An 18,435-nucleotide genomic window follows, 5' to 3' on the forward strand; every position below is an offset into this window, starting at 1 on the left:
ATGGTGACTAAATGAATGTTTGTAAGTTAAGGACTACCTGTATTAGTTCTTGGGTAGCATTAGGCCAAAAACTGACATCCATAAGTTTAGATAACTAGTTACTCACAATTCAGAGGAAGCTGCTGTCATTGCTCCCTGAGTTCCTTTACCAATTTGGTCCTTCTTCTTGCCTTTCTTTCTCCCACGATAGTAAGTGCGTTCTCGCATTGGAAGCCACCGTTCAGGATCAGGTGTCATTTTAGGATCATGATTCTTCGGCGGTTTTCCTATATAGTGTTTGGAATAAAATGATTATTTGTATGTTTAAGAATAGCTGCATTGCAAAACTCAAATAACCCAAAATTTTATTCCACTGCAAAACTCATATAATCCAAATGTTTTATGTATGGGACTATGACTTTTATATTAATTGTAGGCTATATGCCTTTTTTAAAAGTCCCTTTTTGCAGTAATACAATAGCACAAATAGCATACTATGCAAAGATGAAACTCTGGCTTGTGGAAATTGGATTTGTTTCAAGCATGACAGTCTTTTTAGAAGTTTAGAAGATGCATTAAAACTACCAAAATCTATCTAATCTTGCATCCAGTTGTGACTAAACAATTGCTTTTGGGAAGCAGGATAGCAGGTATTCCTTGTTTCATCCAGCACTTAGATATCAGAAATGTATTACCTTCTAAATAATAATTTAGTAAGAGGCTACAGCTAATGCTGCATTATAAAATAAAATAAAATCTATATTTTTAAATTTTATTTTTAGCTGGTAAGTGTTTAGGTCCTAATAACCAAATCCCCAAATGTATGTTTTACAACAAGCTAGTACTGTAGCAATAAGACACTCACCCTTCTTCTTCTTCTTCTTTTTCTTAACATCCCCTTGTCTAAAAAAAAAGCAAGAAAATGTTTGAAATGAAGAGCATGAGAAGATTCGAAGTTAATGGTTGCCCAAGATAAATTTTAGGACTTTGACTTAGAATTTAAAAGGGAGAAAGAAAGAAATGTATAACCAGTATATTTGTTTTGTTTATGGAACTGGACTTCTCCATATCCCCTTTGCTTGACATTATAATTCATTTTATAATCATTTTAGAAAGCTTATTTTACCCTTGTTCTTTTTGTTGATTCTCAGTTGTGGGTTTCCCGCCTTTTTTCCGAACGTATGTTGCTCCATGTGAGTTTTCCAGTGCCTCTATATCTACTTTCAAAGACATTGTGTCTGAAGAAGGCAGATGTTTGCTGAGACTATTGCAAGGAAAGAGCTTAGGAATAACAATATAGATAAAATAAGTAAAAGCAAGCGGATGATTTAAATATTGAAACAAACAACATGAAGGTGTACAAGTTTACTGTAGCAAACAGGTCTACTTGATGGAATGACCAAACACTGCCTGTAGATTCATCTCCTCAATCTCATAGAAAGGATACACTTTGGCTTTCTCAGCATCAACCAGTGAGTAGGCAGAAATCAGCTGAGCCAAGGTATGGACATCATCTGGATTTTGTCTATGAAAATAAAGAGCTGAATTAATCAGATATCTTTTCCACTAACAGCAGATAAATTATTTCTGGATAGCAGCAACCATGAAGTATCCCAGTGCTAAAACCCGTGGGAATTACAAGCAATATTTCAAGAACTATGTAGCCTCTTTATTTCTTACGTCAAGCCTAGCTGTAGCTCACAGTTGCTTGTCACCTACATCCATATCAGAAAAGAGACAGGAAAATCCAGTTGGATTAAGATGATTTATATATTGTTTTATTAACGCAACCCTCACTTACTTGGTCAAGAATCAGCATGGCTACAAACCTAAGATTTTGCTGGATGAAATAAGTTTATTTAAGCTACAGCTAGAAACAACCTTGAGATAAATCAATACAGTACAGTGATACTTTGGTACTCAACTGCTTTGAAACTCATCAAATTTGGTTTCAATGCATTTTGATGTGAAAACTTAGTCCCAGTACTCATCCTTTGTTTGGTACTCAATACACAAGCTAGAACTTGTTAGTGTCAACTGCCTCATGACTCACAACATTATTCCTTAAGGGAAAAACCTGTGTGGTATTTTTTTGGGTACTCATTGTGCCTCCCAGAACCAATTAACAATGAGTACTGAAGTACCACTATACTTGAATTAACTGAGGTTGAATACTGATTCAGATTTAAAACCACCAACTACTGTGGAAAGCGCTGCCTCTGCTCTACAAAATCTGCCAAAATAGTTCAACAGGGACCAGCTTCACAGGATTATTACAAAGATCAGATATAGTAATTTCTCTCAACAGCAGCAGATCCATTATTGTAACAAAACATGACCACTGTATACAAAAATAGTAAGGTAAAAAATCTAAATTTCATCCAAAAATCTATTTTTACTAGAGAGCACTTAGTGCAGTGGCAGTACCCTAAGTCAGATTTTATACATCAGATGCTTGCAAACTAAAAAGAATCACAGGGTGGCTAATATGTTCTCTAAGAGGAAGATTATAAGTTTGCTTATTCCTAAATGTTTAGTCCAAGAACAATTTTTTAAAAATCTAATGAATAGTGTAAGGAATAATGTTTCAATTTTAAATTCAATAGAATATCCACTGAACTACCAAGAGTGTAGGAGGCAAGGAGCCATGGGACTTTGTATTTAACTGAAAAGACAAACTTCTCTAACAAAAGAATGAAATTGCTCTTGGGAAAGAGGAAAAGTGTGGAATTTGATCATGAAATATCAAAAGCAATGAAATTTTATCTGAATGTTGGCCTACAGGTTATATATTTGATTGCTTTAAAAATTGCTTTTTAAAGCCTATTAATAAACACACAGGTTAAACCCACATTTGTAGTGAATTTTTCTTTCAGTATTTACCAAGGAACCCTTGAGATTTGTTTCCTAAACAATGTCTCAAAATACTTCTAGCCTGGCTGAAATGTGAGGAGAATCATTATTTTTGTCCATCTGTCTCAAAGTTATGAACTGTGAAACTAGACCATGTCTAATTTTGATCCGTGCTTTAATTACTACCATGTTTGGATTTAACATAAAGTTTATGTTATTTTTAATATATTTGCTCAGGAGCATACTTGTGAATGTCTTTCTCACTTCCTGTAAGCCTCTTTTTTTAGGGGTTCTCAGACAGACTTACTTCCACAGTTCCTCAAGGTCACTGATGGCTTCCTTCTTTCGGCCATGCTTTAGCTTGAAGTTAGCAGCTTCTCTTATTAGTGACAAAAGTATTGGAGACTTGGGCTGAAAAAATACAGTATTTGTTTACAATTAATTTGAAAGCAACTAACATGCTGGTGTGAGATGATGCCTACTCTGGGCTTTCAGAATGTTAGGGGCCTCCAAAGTCAATTATGTATCAATCTTATTATGTATCAATCTTAGTAGCAAATCTATATCCCGATTTGAAGCTCATGTATAATCTTCTTTGGTTATTTTTATATTTAACTTTTTATTAGATGTCATAAGTTGGCAAGAATTTACAAATGATATATAATTTTTGTTATACATAGATATTTGTTGTAATATAGTATCCTATAGAACACTGAGGAAATTTATGCCTTTGAAACTCAAGTTTTTTTTAATACTGAAGTTCAAGAAATAATTTGGAAGCAGGCATGTAGTAATGGCTAAGATAGATGATATACTTTTTAATTTTTTTAAAAAATAGTACATTGCTTTCAGTACCTCCCAATTATCAATAACCCTTTCCCTGAATACACATTTCTGTTCCTTACCAATTCTGTCCCAAATCAACAAAGCTACAGCTACATAAAAAATCACTTATTGTTGTGGAATTATTTTAACACCTAACAAGAGTAATCCATTGAGATGGGGATAATGCATAATTCCAGGCCATAGAATGTCTCAACTCTCTGATAACTGGGGGATATGTTATTATTAATTATAAATGGAGGCATACTTTATCTATCTATGCAAAAGGAAGAACTACTGCTTATTTCTATCTGCACTTCTTCAATAGATTATTCTGCTGTTTCTCTGAATTTTCTAAATCATACATTATATTCAATCTGCCCCAAAACCTTATGGAATAACCATGGCATTGCAGATTTTTTTGAAAGGAGGAAAGAGACTATTCAAATGTGGAGAGTTTTGTTTATTGTTTTTATTGATTTTTATGGTAGTTGTAAGCCACTCAGAGTTGCTTAAGAAATCACAGCAATCTTTTAAGAAAATAAACACCTGGGTGCTAACTATTCTAGAGAAAATTGTATTTAATTCAAAAGTAAGATCTTCGCTCCTATAACTGTACATTACCACCTTATCTCTTGAATCACATCTACATTTTATAACTTACCTGGAATTCTTGATACCATTCAATGGCTTGTGCCAAGACTTCTATTGCACTGTCAATATCTTCTTCATGGCTGTACATTGTCACCAATGCTGATATCTATAGCCATTCAGGAATGGATAGGCGATACAGAAAGAGAACATTTATTTAAGTAATAAATGCTGAAACAAAGACTATCATTGTGTTTTAATTGTAACTTTCTCATGGATAAATTGTGTGTAAAATGAATAGAATCAAGAGTAATTTAATCACTACTCAAGAAATAAAGTATCTCTCAGAACTAAAATAAAATCAAACAACTAAATGCTACAAATTTTATAAACAAAAAAGTTTTTCTTGCCAATAATATACCAAGGAAGGAATAGCCCTATTCTTTTGGCCTTCCAGAAGCTCATAAAAACCTAATCCAGAAGGCCTTTGGGAGTAGACTGCTATAAAATGTCCAGCACAAGAATTATTGTAATCATAATTTTTACTGAAATTGCATATTTCTATTACTTGTTATTGCTATTATTTCATTGGCTGCAACTCTTGTTCTTATGCATAACTAAAGAGACATCCTGACAGTTTAAAAATTCATAAATAAATAAATAAACAAACAAACAAACAAACAAACAAACAAACAAATATATATAGCACACTGGTCGTGATTCTCAATGTCACTGCTTGTACAAATTAGTTGTCAGTTGTGCTAGAATGACTTCCAAAGCAAATTCTGAATTTCTTGTTTTATCGTGGAATTTATAACTACGTTCATATATGCTGAATTATATCTATAACTCACCATGCCAGGTTTATGCCTTAGCTCATCTATACTCTTTAGGATGATGCATGCTTTCGTGACACTGCCTTTGATAGAGAACAAATGAACATAATTATCAATATTCTTATCCAGTCTTTTATTAGACATTAGATTTACCATCTAAATAAGAGGAAAGAGGGCAACACCAAACAAATCTTCAGTTAGAGCTACAGGTGTACCACAATATTTAATTATTTATTATTAAACCTGTGTGCTGCCAATCTTGTTAGAAGCGACTCCAGGTGGCTTGCAGACATACAACATTGCATAAGCCAGCTTTGTCGGAATATTGGTTATTATTTAAGCAGACAAAAGTTAATAGAAAAATTTAGAAGGCTTCTGCCTCTAATGAATACAAAAATATCCTTACAAACCTGCCTGAAATCTTAGAAGCACAAGAGATGACGGAATACAAATGCAATTCATCACAGTTAAGTTTTTATTTATTTATCAAATTTGTATGTCACTCTGGTCACAGCATTATTTATATAATTCCCTTGAAAATCAAAACCAACTTCACACAAAATATTTAAAAAATGCACAACCATAAATGGTATTCAATTTATAGTATTTCTATAAAGCAAAGAATTCATCTGACCCTTAAGCACAAAAGAAGCAGTTCCTGGCTTAAGTGTCTCCCAACAACTGATGCTCAATTACCTATTTTCTTCTAATGCTAATTTATTCTTACAAGAAAACAGCAACATGTTCCACAGAGATAATAATTGAACAAAAAAACAACATATGACTGTAACAGCGCTACTTTAAGCATATGAAAGTTCTTTAAAGAATTGGCAAGTGGGGGCAGAGTACCTTGAGCAACTTTTAATTGTGCCATGGTCAATTTAATCTCAGATGCTTTCTCAGGGTGTTGATCTGCAAACTCCTACAGGGCAAAAAGAAATAATTCAAATCAGACTTTTTTGTTTCAAAATAGGAACTTTATTTTGAGTGACTATGACATAGGGGAATATTTACCTCCCAATAATAAACTCTTAGATGTGAATATGAAAAGACTAATCTAATTGTAAAAGCCTAAGAAAGCAGTTCTGCTGAATCAAGCTGATTGGTCACTTAGTGAAGCATTTGGCCAAGCAGAAGCACAGACGTTGATTCATAATTCCACTGTTTCTCCTAGCAGCAATATCCAAGACATGTAGCCTATGATCTGGGAGATTGCAAAGCTTAATAGCCACTGAGAGCAAATAGTAGTCTTTATAGAATTAATGATAGTTTAACTATGACCTATACAAAAAGCACTTCTTTTTATAGGCTTTGAACTTCCCTCAAAATTTAAATGTTGGAAATGAGGAACACTTATCTCTATTTTCTATACCAGAAGTAATGTTATGAATCTTCATCGTGTCTTCCTTTATTGCCTATGCTGCAAGTTTTTTAAAACAAATCCAGATATACTAATTTTCTCTTAGAAGTATAGGAGCTGTAGTGCAGTATTATATTTCTACTAATGTTATTGTCAACGAACATTAATCAAAACTGTAAATGTTCTTCCAACTAGCAATTGCTACCAGTCACAGTTTAAAGTTATTCGTGAATTTTAAAAACCGCAAGAAAAATAGTTCTTGCTCATTCACAAAAATGTAAAAAGGAATTAAGCAAAGATCAGAGAAAGATGTTGGTTGATATAGACCTCTATGAGGAATTTAACAGCATTACAGCTATATTGATTATTTTTAACCTCTATCAGAAATAAGACTACAAATACAGTTAGTGCTAACAGTTTACCATGGACCATGATTATTAGAGAATGAAATGATTTTCAGTGATATACAGAAATATCAAAATAAAAGAATCTTTAAAAGGAAACCATTGGGAAAAATTGTATCAGAATGTTTATTTGTTCCCCTGCAGGAAATTTATTGCATTTTTTTTTCTAGCAGCCAACTATACCTGTAGGAGCTCTATTGCCTTAGTATGTTGTTTCTCTCGACACAACTGAGCTGCATGGATTAAAACAGGAAGGAGGTGTTCAGGGCTTTGCGACTGTAAACCTGACGCCAGCTTGCGGCACTGATCTGCCTAAGAGGTAAGATTAAAAAATCGTCAAGTTCAGAAAACCAATTCAATAAAGAAGGATAGACATATATGTAACAAATAAACATCTTGAATACTACATTAGCAGGATATCCAGTTTGTAGTGATTTTGCCCAACATTTCTCAAAAGAGAATATAATATATGTGTAGGAATTATAATAAAGAACCTATGTAGACTCCACATTAATAAAGAGCCCTGGTAGTTAGATTGCAGGCTAACACTGTCCACAATCTGGAGTTCGATTTTGACCAGCTCAAGATTGACTCAGCCTTCCATCCTTCCAAGGTTGGTAAAATGAGAATCCAGATTGTTGGGGGCAATATGCTGACATTGCCCAGAGAGTGCTGTAAAGCGCTATGGGGCAGTATATAAGTTTAAGTACTATTGCTATTGTAATTTTCCAAAATAGTATACACGGAGTTGTTAAGGGAGTTTTGACCCATTTTGCCACCTTTTTGCCATAGTTGTTAAGCAAATTAATGCAATTATTAAGTTAATCATGCAGTTCTTAAGCAAATTTGGCTTTTCCCATTGATTTTGCTTGTTGGAAGCCATCTGAGAAGGCTACAAATGGTGATCATATGATCCTGGGACAGTGCAACTGTCATAAATAATTTTAGACCCACAGCTCTTTACAATACATGGAATTGTATGGCAGATTTTACAAAGCTTTTTTAGAGAAAGAAAAGCCACTGAGAACATAATTCTTTACAGACAGTACCCTTGTATCACAAGCTTCCTTCTAACATAAGCTCTCTGCTTTTTAGGAAATTGTTGATCTACTCTTTCTTTAGAAGTTAGGATTCTTATATGCATGGATGTTTACTTTCTTATGTGAGGAAGTCACTTCCTACATTTTAAGCTGTGTATTTCAAAGCCATGTGACATAATAAATGAGTTGACTCCTTGTGTTTGCCTGGATGAGCCCCTGAGGTTTTCTTAGCAAGATTTCAGAAATGATTTGCCATTGCTTCCTTCCCAAGATTGAGACAGACTGACTCACCCTGGCTTTGTAGCCAAGGCAGGACTAGAATTCAATCTCCTGAGTTATCACCTGATGACTTGGCTTAATCAATCCACTTAAACTGGTACAAAATCTACATTACCTGATTAGTATACATGGCCAACAAAGCTTTATTGAATTCTATTGCTTGGAGTTGTTTCTTGGACAGTTTATGTTCAACACCTTCAGCATTGGTCAGTTTAACTTTTTTCTTTGAATCAAAGACATTTTGGTCCTGTGAAAGGTACAGAATGGAATGCTTAATTAACATAAATGTGGTATTTCATGAGTGCCTTATGACAATCTGTTCATCTTATGCTTTGCAAACAGAAGGTGGAGCTTTACAAAAATATAATGTAGTTCAAAACAGTATCACATTATGAAGACTTCTCAGGTATTGTGGCAAAAATTCCATACCTTGTTAATAGTGATGATGTTATTAGCAATGACAGCAAGCAATCCTACATCTGTGGGTCTGTAAAAATAGAATACATCCACTTTGGAAAGTATGACATTTTTAAAAAGTGTTAAATGCACTATCAAAATATACACTTACAACTACTTACTTTAGTTTGATTATCTGATTGTAAAGTTGTAGTGCTTCCTCTGTATGACCTTGGAGTTGCAAAATATAAGCCATTTGACCATGAATAATGGCCAATTCTGCCTCAACATCTTCTTCAGTCACATCCTAAAACAAATAATGTGACACACATGATTTATGATAACTGAATCCTATTAGTTTAAATTACAAACACAATAAATATATTTTGCTACAAATCAGTAACTGCAAGTATTTTAAACTTTTAAAAAACAATAAAACCGGGCAATTTTACTATTTATCTTTTAAAGACCTTGCTACCAAGTCTATAGCTAGATTTTCACTACTACATTTTACATGTTAGATATGATGTTAGTTAAAGGCTCAACAGAAAGAGTGCTGTTTCAGAATCTCTCAGAAATGATTCTTATAAATTGCTTATCTGTTTATTTATTATATTTATAAATATAATATATTTATTATATGTATGTATGTATGTATATATATATATATATATATATATATATATATATATATATATATATATATATATATATATATATATATATATATATATTATATTATATTTCAGCCCACATTTTGAGGTGGTTTATAATTCTAAATTAAAATTCAGAATAAGTACAAAATATATAAAGACAACATTAAAACGTTTTGAAATACAAAACACAAATGACTTTCTCCAATTTAATAAACCTTTGGATAGCAAATATCAGCTGCAACCAACTAAACATATTTACATATATACAAAATATGCAAAAATATATTGTTCAATTGAACTGAAACACTTACCGAGTCTTCAGAGAGAGACTGGCGACACAAATCTATAGGGAAAGTGTAACAAATTAATTTTGGAAGATACAAAACCACAAATCAAACATTGAGGCAGTGACAGAATGTTAGCAAGTCAAAAAGTTACGCCTCCCCCAACATAAATATTTGGGTTTCAAGATTTATAAGAAATAGAGCTATATTTAAAGCGTTTAGATTATTTTATACTGCTGTAAACAAAAAATATATAGGGAACTAGACTCTGCATATGTGAACAAGATACTGCTGTTTTTGCAGTGATTCTAGGGACAAGAATGAAGAACTAATCAGAAAGCAAACCATCTTTAAACATTAGAATGCAGTTCACTCCTGATGAGCCATTATTATTTCCCCAAGCTGGTGCTCGTTGTATGCATCGGTCTCCACCAACAATATAGAAGTAGCAGCATCAACATGAACATTCAACGCACTAGTCTACAAAAATGGAATTATATGAGAAAACATTTGGGAGTACTGGGCTGTGAAAGGTGGTATCATTATTCTCTGCCCAATTATGAGTTTGCCCTGAATATGAAGTGTGTGTATATAAGTGGCTCTAACAAGTACATTAAAACACCTGGTGAAGTTCTGTAATTTCCTAGTTTTGTCTACCAAGATATTACCCAGGTTTCAATCTGTTTTTGAGTCTGGCTATTTACTACCAACTAACTAGGCAGATGGATCAAGCAATTAACTGAGGACATAAGAATGATCTTTTTAATGTACTTCTTCAGATTTATTTTTCTTAAAAAAATGAATACCACTGCTTATAAACACAAAATCCAGGTGAAATATTTTTTTTTCTAAATATGGAAGGGATCAATTAAATTTACTACTCATTACCTTCAGCTTTCTGTAGCATTTTCGTTGCCTCGTTCAACCTGTCTTGTCCAATCAAAGCACAGGCAGCATTGTAACACAGTTCATAGGTAGCTTCCTGAAGGCCCAGGTCTTCCTGAGCAGAGCAAAATTAATTAATAGGAAATTTAGTTTGAATAAGTTTAAATAGCATCTGCTTGTTTATTTAAACTATTCCAATATGAATGGGTAGTTTCAAAATTTACCTTTTTGATCATCTGAAGGAAAGGGTGAAATCTACATGTGGAGCTAGAGGACAGTACTTCTTCCTATCTCATGGAGGAAAACTCTTCCCTTCAGTTGCATGAACATACTTAAGCTAACAGTGATTACTGTACATCCTCTTGTTACAACCAAATTATAACTGGTAAGTTAGATGGACAACGTCTAACAGTTAGCATAATGCACTTAAGTGTCTAAGGACCTCAACCTTGGAGTCATATGGAGAGTTTAGGAGGCCATAGGCCACAGGATGGGAGTATCGGGTCCATCTTCCAGTGACAGAAAAGTACAGCAGTATTTCAAGTGTACATCTGTGTAAGCATACACATCTACAAAAGAAGCATCCTTATTTTATTTTTTATAAAAGTAGACATTTTCATATTAAAACTGCCTTACAAATGTTTAATAGGACTCTTGCCTTTAAACCTGCCAGTGTAGTGGTCCCCTACAGAAAGCATTGTAATCTTGCTGACTATGAAGACCAAGATAATGTATTAATCTATTCTCTATTAATTGCAGAATGGAAAACTTGTCTCCTCTGATTTCTTGTTCATAAGAGACAAGTAATTCACCAGGGCTTTGCTTCTCTAATATACATATAACATAGATCCTCAAAATCTAATGCACATTGCTTGAGCTACATGTGTTCTCTGGGGCGGAACCCAGGCAGAACTTGAGAAGTATCTTATGCCTGAAGGTATTTAGATAATTGACTATGAGATATGGCCAATGTTAAGATATATTGCTAGTCCATGTATGATATACCAGCGGAACAAACAGGTTTAAAGATAGTTTCTATCCTTGGGCTGTGAGACTTTTAAATACAACCACAATCACTCCATGCACACGCTAGTTTTTTTTCTTTTTCTTTCTTTTTTTCGTTTCTGTTATAATTTTGCACCAGTGAGGTTAAAACCAATTTTGTTTTATTTAAGTACAATGACAATAAAGAGTATACTTATACTTATATGCCATTCGCTAAATAAATAAATAGGGATATGGACTTGAAACAACTTGTGCACATATAAGCATCTTAAATGACTTGTAAGTCCCACCCTCACCTCAATGAATACTTTTGCTACTGATATCAGATTGAAGGACAACTCTCTCAACTAAAATTGATCACTATTGGATCCAAACCTGAGAGGCCTCTGATAAGGGAGAATTGTGTGATGGGCCTCTGTGATGTTTGATAGGTCTCTGTCATATCCACCAAACCTAGGAAATTATCCACAGGAAAGCTTCTACTAATATGTCCATTGTAAACTTTAATGTGTGGCAAATATATTTGAGGCCTCAGGGTCCAGATGGCTCTCCAATCTCTATCTTTCTTCAGCACCATCAAAAGATGTTAACTCTCTAGCACAGTATCTTTCCAGCTATGGTGCAATTTGTCAACTTGTGTTCCTGCTTAACAGATAGCGGTGGCATGCTAAAGGACACTTGCCTTAGTTCTTTGCTTGGCTATTGGAGGGGTACTTGCGTTGTTAAAGCTAGAATTGATTAAATTAAATTAATAACTCCCAAACTCTGCTTGTCTGCTTCCTATCTAAGAAGGCAGAGTATGCAATAGGATATGAAAAATCAATGCAATGCTTAAAACATGTGCTCATATCTTGATGTTGTTGAAAGTAGAAAAAGACTGCAATCCTTATTTTCAGTGTGCACACCTAGTAAAACTCTTGTTTCATCACTGGATTCTGTAACTAAGATTCTCTACTTTCTACTGATTCAGAAAGGCAGCGTTATTGTTGGATCACAGATGACTAATTTGCCATTGTACAATTCTCTCGGGCAAGATGTACAACTCGTTCACTACTACTGTAGATACTTTGGTCTTGACTGTATTTGCTGCTCTCTTTTGGCTATAAAGGACTGAGATCCATGGATGCCACAGTTGAGGGGAAAATCCTGCTACTCCTTAGGGTACTATAGAGACTTGACACTTTCGCATAGCAAAATGATTTGATGATCTTTTTTTCTTTTTCTTTTTTCTTTTCTTTTAATTTTGCTGCCAAGTTAGAGCTGATGAAAAAGCAGTTGCATAAGTCTATGGCTCAGGAACAATTCTTAATCCCTCCATTCTCATTAGTCATTTTATAATAATGCTGGTGAGTAAGGATCCTGTATTATTACATGCTTTATATAATTAAATGCTTCATGTAATTAATCTATGGCAGAGTGACAGAACTGAGGTGTGAAAGGAGTGATTCACATATTCTGTATATTGTTACTATAAACTTACTTACTGGCATCACTTTCTCCCAGGTGCTCTGTGCAGCAACTACTGCAGAAAGATTGGTTTTCCGTTCTTCTTCATAGTCATCCTGTGAATTACGGATAAGATCCCGATACACAGCCAAGCAGTCATCATAACGCTCTAATCTGTACAACTGAAAAGAAAAAAATAATAACTTGGTAAATCAGATACAGAATAAACATGTATAAAATCAAATCCCTGGATAAACATCCAGTTGCTGCAGTTCATTTTATTTAGCATCACATTTTAGCAGTTCCAAAAAACAACAGAGAAAGCTTCTACAAGTTTTCGGACAAAGCTGGTTCCTCAATCTGAGCCAGGATATTTCTAACCAATAGCAGCTATATTTTTATCTGCCCTCAATTCACAACCTACACAGAAGAGTAAAATGTTGTTCTTTCCTCTATAGTTGAAAGAATCTACAGTGTATATATAAAAGTGTGAAGTTAAAAAAGATAATCACGTAGTCATAATGATATTCACAATATTTAAACACTTGGATATAAAAAGCTGTTTTGTGGAAAAAAACAAAATACCTTTTGGGGAAAAGGTTTTCTGTAAATTGTGTACACTACTTAACAATGGATAATAATAAAAAATAAAAACAATAAACAAATATATGTACAAAAATTAAAATATGCAATAACTGAGAAAAACAACCATCCACATAACCAGGAGACAGGCCTCGGGGCCTCAGACCTGAGCCCTGGACACATAATGTCCAACAATCTTTTTAGTTTACACTTTAATATGATAGAAGGAAATGTAATATCAAGTTATTTCATAATTAATGCTACATTTGGGGCAGTAATGGTTGACCTCCAGTTTTTTTACTTGCATAATCACTAAATGTACACCAAACCAACAGGAGGACTTTGCATTTGAAACAAAGGAGTAATTACCACTTGTCCATAGAGCTCCTTTAGTTTGTTTGTCTGGTGGCTTGCTCCCTGAATGGTCTTCAGAGCATTTTCAATCCTGTTCAACCTATATTCGCAATAAGCCTTCTCAAAAGCTATCAAGTCACTGCAACATATAAATGAAATACAGAGGTTATTTCTCACTATTCATTTTTCTCAAAACATTGATATATATATTATATATATACATAGTATGTCGCTTAACATTTTACCTGTGGGGGAGGTTACTTTCTTACACTGTACAATGGAGAATAAAGTTTAAATTCTAGAAATATATTATGGAACTGCTCAAAGTTGCAGCATGTAATAATAATTGATTAATTATAATTGATGCAATTCACATCTGAACCTATATTCTATGTTGAGGATATTAATGTAATAAAATATGATCACAACATCCTGGAATTTAATGCACTGTAAGTATTTAAAAGTTAAGAAAACCCAGCTGTTTCCCGTGAAGAGTAAATATAAGCATAAAAACCTTGCAAAGGATGTTAGCAGAGGTTTAATGAATAGATAAAACTGCCAGTTCCGAGATTAACTCAGGTGCATATGTAACACAGCTAAGGTTTAGCATTTACCTTCTAACCTAAGTCCTAATGGACAACTGACAGTTGTTAAACTACAAAATAAAGGATTTAAGAGAATGAGTTCATTATTCCTAAGGCTTACTATATCTGGTTTTTAACAAATCTACAGGTTGGGGAAAAGGGATTACCATGGAAGTAATAGCAAAAAATACCTAAAACAATGCATGCTATACCAATGGGAGAAACAAACAAAAGGCATAGAGAATAATATTATTTCTGTCTCTTATGAAGCTGAAATTCTGGAATATTTAGCACACTGACTAATTGGATACAATACTTTGTTGGATTGATATTACTAGTATTCTAAAATCATTTTATATGAGAAGATTTACTTCAATTCAACTTGATACCAAGTTCAGGAGGGATAATATATAACAGCATATATAGTTGTAGCTGCATTCTGAGTCACCTTATACTATAAGAGAATACAGCTCTCTGTGCATTGATAATTAGGTCTGAGCACGCCTGAAAAAAGACATGACTGCTCCAACAATCTCATCAGTGGACTTATTAAGGCAGCAATTTCTTTTTTCAGGCTCACAAAACTGAGAAAGACTGGGTTGCTTTAATAAGTATCAGAGGTATAGTAATTGTATGAGTTCTGAAAAACTTCCTTCAAATGTGTTTTGAATGAAGTGCATCCCTATGTTTTCTATAAATGTGTTTTACTTTTACACATCTATGTAATTTTTCATATTTCAAAAAATACAGAAAACATAGCAGAGATAGGCTGTCTAATAATATTTAATAATACTTACCTAGTTAATACTTTGACATGGGTGTGAATCACGCTCAAGGCTTCTTTAAAGCTTCCATTTTGTATAAGACATACCACTTTGCAGTGTAAAGCAGTCACATCGTCCTTACTGATTTGTAGTACTAGAAGCAAATTCAATGCATTAAGCTACAGAATGAACATATACTAAAAATGGTTTGCACCTGTTACCTATTTATATCTCTGATTTTGAAAACTTTGATGGATTTATAAACTGAACATTTTGAAGAATGTATGCTCATGTGCATGTCAATTTTATTTTTGGAGAGTGAATTATTTGGTGGAAGGTTTCCATATTGGACTAAAATCACTAACAACATAATTACTGTCTTTCCTGAACTACTGTATCTAATTGAAAGGACATCTATCTCAATTTTCTCCAAATAATTTAAAATGGAACTGAGTTTTAAATTCACATAGTATGATAAAGGAGACAAATAATATGCTAATACTACTAGGGAATGGGATCGTTATAAATATTAGTTAATTTTTCTTTTGCCTAATTACAGTTAAGCTGTGCCTGGAAACATTAAAAAGGTATGGCTGTTTAGGACAATTGTGAGGAAGGCCAGCTTGTTCTAGTAAATACAGGTGCTTTTTCCATGAAAGGCTGTTAACTTTCCATTTTCCCTATGCTTTTAAAAACTATATAACAAGGGGCCATTCAGCAAAGGAAGCACTTTTTAATGCAGTGACTAGAAAGACTTGTAATGAATTCCTACCTGTGACACAGCTGTTAAAAGCCATCAGAGCTCGCTTGAGATGAAAATATAGAAAAGGGTTTGCGCATGAAATGGATATTTTGCAGAGCATATTAATTAATAGAAATGAAGCATTGGTGCTGAAGCATTATAGTAACAACAGCTTTCGGAAGCTTGTTTAACCCCATAAAAAGCTATACACCTATTATAAAATATTTTTTGAGTAGTAGGTGTCATTCTGTCACACTATTTTTTTACAGAGTCGCAGAAAGTAAATACCGACTTTACTACCATTCCTATGTCACAGATCTTGGGGCAAAAAGGCACATTAATCGGCTAAGGCTAAATCAAAGTAGCCAACAACCATTCTCAGAGGCAAGCTTCCCCCCCCCCCCCATGGCGAGATCAACGTGAAAGCAGATACATTGTATCTTTAATAGAGAAGCGGAGCACTCCAGAATAACAAGCTCCAGTTGAATTTCACTTCAGGCAAGACCAGCTGTTACTCCTTTGCCGCTGCTCTACCTACGGCGGGGGAAAGGCAGGTAGCAATCTGCCTCACAAAGTCGGAAGAACTCCACCGAAGACAAATGCATCGTCACTTGTGCTGCTGCGATTGTCTACAACGGAGGGTTGCCGGTCCACACTGACCTCCCCTCCCCCCCCCCATTCCGTGTAAAAAGAATAGAGAATACGCCGGTAGGGCGGCAACACTCGCTCACTTTTATTGACGGACTTCAGCGCGCGCCCGAAGTCCCCATTCTGGCCGCAGCGATTCACTTCGCTCCAGAGCGAGGCTACCGAGGCAGCTCCAGCCGCGCCGGAGCCACTTCCGCTCCCCGCGCCCGCCGCCATCTTGACAGAGGTAGAGAAGTAACCGAACTTTACGAGCAGAGGAAACAGCTGAACATGCCTCTTTGATACCGGAAGTAAATCGAGACCCGTGTTCTGTTGTCGTGTACAGCTCTCTATGGTGCTTCGCGATTTCTCTAAGGCGCAAGCGTGCCCAGCGGGGGGCTAGGTGGCGACAAGTTGGCTTTTTGACTGTCGAGAGGTCTTCCGCCTCGAAAATTTTCTGAGTATTTTTGGTCGCGGGGTTTTTATTTTTTGGCCCACCCTAATCTGGAAACCTTTGAACGTGTTAGTATAACTTAAACCTTGAAAGTTTTGCTCCTGGGAGATCCTTTAAAGGGAATTGAAACATTAATGGGAAAACTAAAATAATTGGTGCATTAGCAGGTTTCAAGAGTAAATGAGAGAAGACGGAGATGTTAACAAAAAATATGAATATAGAAGATTTAATAGAATTGTTTAAAACGGGTTTTTATACTTGTAGCCAAAGACTAAGAGCTAGATTTATACTTGGATTACTGTAAAGATCAGAAGCCACATCTTTGACTCTTCTCCCTTTTTTCTTTTTTTTCTTTTCTTTACTTTTTGTTCCTTGCACTTTTAACTTTCTCTTTGGTTTGTTTTTCTTAGTTTGTATTAGTTTTTATCTTTAAAAAAAATCAAATTCTATATAAACATGCAGGTTTTTTTCCCTCCAACACTGAAATAACAAAATAAACGTAATTAATTTCAAGACTACAGATCTATGTACTTGTATTCTCCTACTGCTATGTTACCATAATAAACAAAATGAATACAGTGAATGAAGCCAAATGAATTTCCCAGCCCTTCAGAATTTGGTCATCACATTTTCATGGGGTGAAAGAAATTAGAAAAACATATAACACATCCGTCACCAGCTGTAATCTCTTTTTTTAACCTAAATTGCAGGATCCACATTGCATTTTCCAAAAGGGAAAAAAAAACTTAACACCTGGACTCAGCAGCCTAATGTTTTTGCAGAGCACTAGTTGCAAAACTGTGGCAGAGAACAAAGCACACACTTTGTAAACCATTCTGACCACTAATTATTTTAGATATTTGATGTTATCTTCTTAGTATTCATTATAATAGAGTCCATTTCAAACTGGATTCCAATTTAGGGTCAGTCCAATAGATTAGTACTATAATTATTGCCCTATGTCATTACTCCCAAATAACTCAAGCAACAAATCTGGTTTTCTACAGGCCTCTCATCCAAGAGGACCAAGTTCACAAGTGCATTAAAAATTTATATTTTATTGAGTTCCTGGAAATTAGTAGTTAGTAATAGAAAATGTAAGGCAATCCACTTAGTTTTCTCCACTTTAAAAAAAAGTCTTATTGTTATAATTTCACCTCCCAAATCTAGTACCAAACTATTATACTACAAAGTAACCCAATCTACAAATTCTATCAAAACCATTCCTTCCAAACATGGATTTTGAGATACATATCAGCATCTTTAGACTGGAAGCTCTTTCTTATTGTAAAAGATGTTTTGGTTAATCTGTAATTTAAAAGAAAGTATCCAGTAATGTCTAAATTGGAAGCTTCTACTTACTTTTCGTAAGAATACTATGGAATCTCAAGAGCAATAGCACCTAGACTTATATACCACTTCACAGTGCTTTACAGCCCTCTCTGAGCAGTTTACAGAGTTAGCATATTGCCCCCAACTCATTTTACCCACT

The 18,435-nt window shown here is 34.4% G+C and overlaps 1 protein-coding gene across 2 annotated transcripts in view; it reads right to left on the reverse strand.

The window, feature by feature from the left end:
* Positions 1-16,764, reverse strand: part of SRP72 (signal recognition particle 72) — a 28,714-nt gene extending 11,950 nt beyond the window's left edge. The window contains exons 1-18 of one of the 2 annotated variants that reach the window (XM_081940489.1): positions 16,594-16,764; positions 15,154-15,274; positions 13,788-13,911; positions 12,875-13,018; positions 10,389-10,500; positions 9,528-9,559; positions 8,743-8,867; positions 8,594-8,651; positions 8,280-8,411; positions 7,029-7,157; positions 5,931-6,003; positions 5,100-5,164; positions 4,319-4,414; positions 3,140-3,243; positions 1,427-1,504; positions 1,106-1,243; positions 849-882; positions 107-267 (exon numbers count right to left, since the gene is read on the reverse strand). In XM_081940489.1, coding sequence (XP_081796615.1) covers positions 107-267; positions 849-882; positions 1,106-1,243; positions 1,427-1,504; positions 3,140-3,243; positions 4,319-4,414; positions 5,100-5,164; positions 5,931-6,003; positions 7,029-7,157; positions 8,280-8,411; positions 8,594-8,651; positions 8,743-8,867; positions 9,528-9,559; positions 10,389-10,500; positions 12,875-13,018; positions 13,788-13,911; positions 15,154-15,274; positions 16,594-16,726 — 1,859 coding nt within the window. In that variant the 5' untranslated portion in view covers positions 16,727-16,764. Of the gene's footprint in view, positions 1-106; positions 268-844; positions 883-1,105; positions 1,244-1,426; positions 1,505-3,139; positions 3,244-4,318; positions 4,415-5,099; positions 5,165-5,930; positions 6,004-7,028; positions 7,158-8,279; positions 8,412-8,593; positions 8,652-8,742; positions 8,868-9,527; positions 9,560-10,388; positions 10,501-12,874; positions 13,019-13,787; positions 13,912-15,153; positions 15,275-16,593 lie in introns of both variants that reach the window. The other variant, XM_081940488.1, reaches the window with a different exon arrangement.
* Between the last annotated feature and the right edge of the window lie 1,671 nt (positions 16,765-18,435).

The sequence above is a fragment of the Natrix helvetica genome, assembly GCF_964273705.1.
Source record: "Natrix helvetica genome assembly, chromosome: 2".
Lineage (NCBI taxonomy): Eukaryota > Metazoa > Chordata > Lepidosauria > Squamata > Natricidae > Natrix > Natrix helvetica.